Below are 2649 nucleotides of genomic sequence, written 5' to 3'. Positions count from 1 at the left end.
AATCGACGAATTGTTTTACCGGATCATCGCGAAATACAAATTCGCGCACCCCGCACCAGCGACATCATATCGCGACGCCATATCGTCCTCTCCCAGGCAAGCTTCGCACGTTTGCTGCGCGACGCAGAGTGTAACTACGTGCGTTTTAACGTTCGCGCATCCTTTGAGCATTTCGTCTTGCCGCGTCTCGAAGTCGTAAAATATAAACGCGGTGCGACCCTTCCGATCTGTTCTCACATCGTCGTCATTATCGTCGCTATCACCGGTCTCGTCGACATTTTCGAGTTCTTTCGCGTTGACCGATGCCGATACGCGATCCCCTCGAAGCGGCCGCATGAAACACAGGTGATTCAGCGGTTTCGACGCGCAACATATGCGACAATAAGCCGCGCTGCACGCGTGTTTTGCGCCCGATCTTTTCAAACGCCCGCAATCGCTGCAAAATCTCACGTCGCAAACACTCGACGACGATTTGCCGGCGTAAGATTTCGGCACGCGATGACGTTCGAAACAGCTCTCGCCGTAAAACACGCGGTTACACGCGTCGCAGCCGACCAATCGCGCGTCTAGCTTCTTGCACAGCGGTGCACCGAGACAACGCGGACACGTATTTGAGCACCGATGACCCGTTTCACGACGGTAACCCCTGTTACAGGGAACACGATAATATCTACTAGCCGAGGCGGCTTTTAAATATAAAATAGGCCTATAATGCCGCGAGCGGTCATAATACATTATATTTAATGTACACTTGGCTATAGGAGAACGAGAGGCTAGCGTCGAGTGTCCGTCATATAACGGAGGGACTCCGCGACCGAAACTCTTGAAATTATAAACGACAATCGCGATATTTTCTAGCGAGAGAAGCTGCGTTAAACGCTCGATCTCTGGGATGCCGCATCCTTCCTCGGGTATAACTATACCGGCGTTTCTCGTTAGTTCTTCCGCCAAACGTCTCTGCAACGCGGAATATGGGTGCCTTATGTTTTCCCATTTTCTATGAAGTTCGCCCGTGCGTACTGTGCCGCGTTCGCAATAAACACGAGCCACGACGAGGGAGCGCGGGAGACACATATTATCCCGATTATTTATATTTAAGATCGAGTGTTTTACCACATCTTCGCGCGTTAATTTATTTGATTTTCCCCCTCGGCCCGAAGGAATCCCGACATTGTACACAGTTATTAAAAAGCGTTCCGCGATATCGTGACCCCCGGCGTTCTGCGCTACAGAGCTTACGAGACCCCAGATATCCTCGTGAGTCAAGTCTCGCACCGGGCGAAACTACAAGCCGGCCGGCCCGCGTGTTAAAGCCGTCGAGGCGAAAGACAGCCCCACGTAATTGTTAGCGTTAGCGGAATTAACAGCGTAAGAATTGATTTCGCGGAACGCGTTTTCTAAATGTTTAGCGATGTCGGTGCCTTCGACGGGTGGGAGAATCTTTATACTAGCCTCTCGTCCTAATATATGGAAATTTCTAAACCGCCGCGCGTTTTCCTCTCGTATTTCAATATAATTAAACTTAACATTACCGCGCTTGTGAGGACCTTCTTTTTCTTCCTCCTCCTCCATAAGCTCCTCTCTCGCCGGTTCCGTTTCGGAGGAGGAGAGAACGCGTCCGCGTGTGCCTCCTTGTTGTACTGTAAAAGAATAATGCAAAATAATTAGAAACGCGAGCTCTGTAAAAAATATTTAATATTTTAAGCCATCTTATAACTTACGTTCAAATTTACTCTTCCGGCGTTAAATTGAAATACGATAATTCCTGACTAGAACTCCATACGGGGGAATCGGGAAAAATTTGTAATTCCGGGGGGATTTCCGCGTTACCCTCCCACAATATTCTTTCCCATTCCGCTTTTCTTTCCTCCTCGAGAATATATGATGTACGAACTTCCCCTTCGTTGGAATGGAGGCTAACCGGCGAGTAACTCGGTTCTAATTTCATTTACAATCAGTTTTGATTAAATTCGAACGTAAACTAAACGTAAATAAACATCTAGAGAATTCCGCGTGGGTTTGCGCGCAAAAGTTCTCACCTGCTAATGCTAAAGAAAGCGGCTCTCGATAGCGGCGAATGTTTTCTCCATTGCCCCCGGCATTGTCGCCGTCGTCGTCGCTGTCGGATCTATCTCCACCGTCTCCGGCGACGCTATCGCCGTCGTCGGTGTCGTCGTCGTCGTTATTCTCGTCGTCGTCGTCGTCGTCGTTGTCGGTGTCGTCGTCGTCGACATCCTCCTCGTCGCCGTCACCGTCGTCGCCGTCGGCATCGTCCGCACCGGTAGCGGCGGCGCCTAGCGTTTCGCTAGCCGGCCTCATTTTCGATGTTTTCTGAAAATAAAATTATACTTATATCGCATGAATCGATTTTAACATGGCAACTTTTGTAAATATTTTATAAATATTTATACCGTCTTACCTATGGGTTCAGCAGCGACGACGACGGGCTCGTTCACAAGCGTTTCCACGCTGCAGATGCTATCGAAATCCCATAAGTCGGCTTCCGGTGACTGAGCATTATTACGACCTAAAAATTATTTTGGTGTTAAATAATTTACCCGATAAACTGCTTTAAATCCTCTCTCCCCCGATTTGTACTTACGCGAAATTGCCTGACTCGGGTAAGCTGGTTCCTCCGCGAGGCGTTTA

General features: G+C 48.9%; 1 protein-coding gene across 1 annotated transcript in view; it reads right to left on the bottom strand.

Moving 5' to 3' along the window:
• Positions 1-336, bottom strand: part of LOC116853627 — a 3247-nt gene extending 2911 nt beyond the window's left edge. The window contains 1 exon segment of the mRNA XM_032834756.1: positions 50-336. Within this exon segment, the coding sequence (XP_032690647.1) occupies positions 50-336 (287 nt within the window).
• Positions 337-2649: the final 2313 nt, after the last annotated feature.

This window comes from Odontomachus brunneus, unplaced genomic scaffold (assembly GCF_010583005.1).
Source record: "Odontomachus brunneus isolate Ranch 3 - 2012 unplaced genomic scaffold, Obru_v1 Obru_scaffold_391, whole genome shotgun sequence".
Lineage (NCBI taxonomy): Eukaryota > Metazoa > Arthropoda > Insecta > Hymenoptera > Formicidae > Odontomachus > Odontomachus brunneus.
The sequence above is the reverse complement of the archived record's forward strand: the minus strand, read 5'-3'. Positions and strand labels throughout refer to the sequence as shown.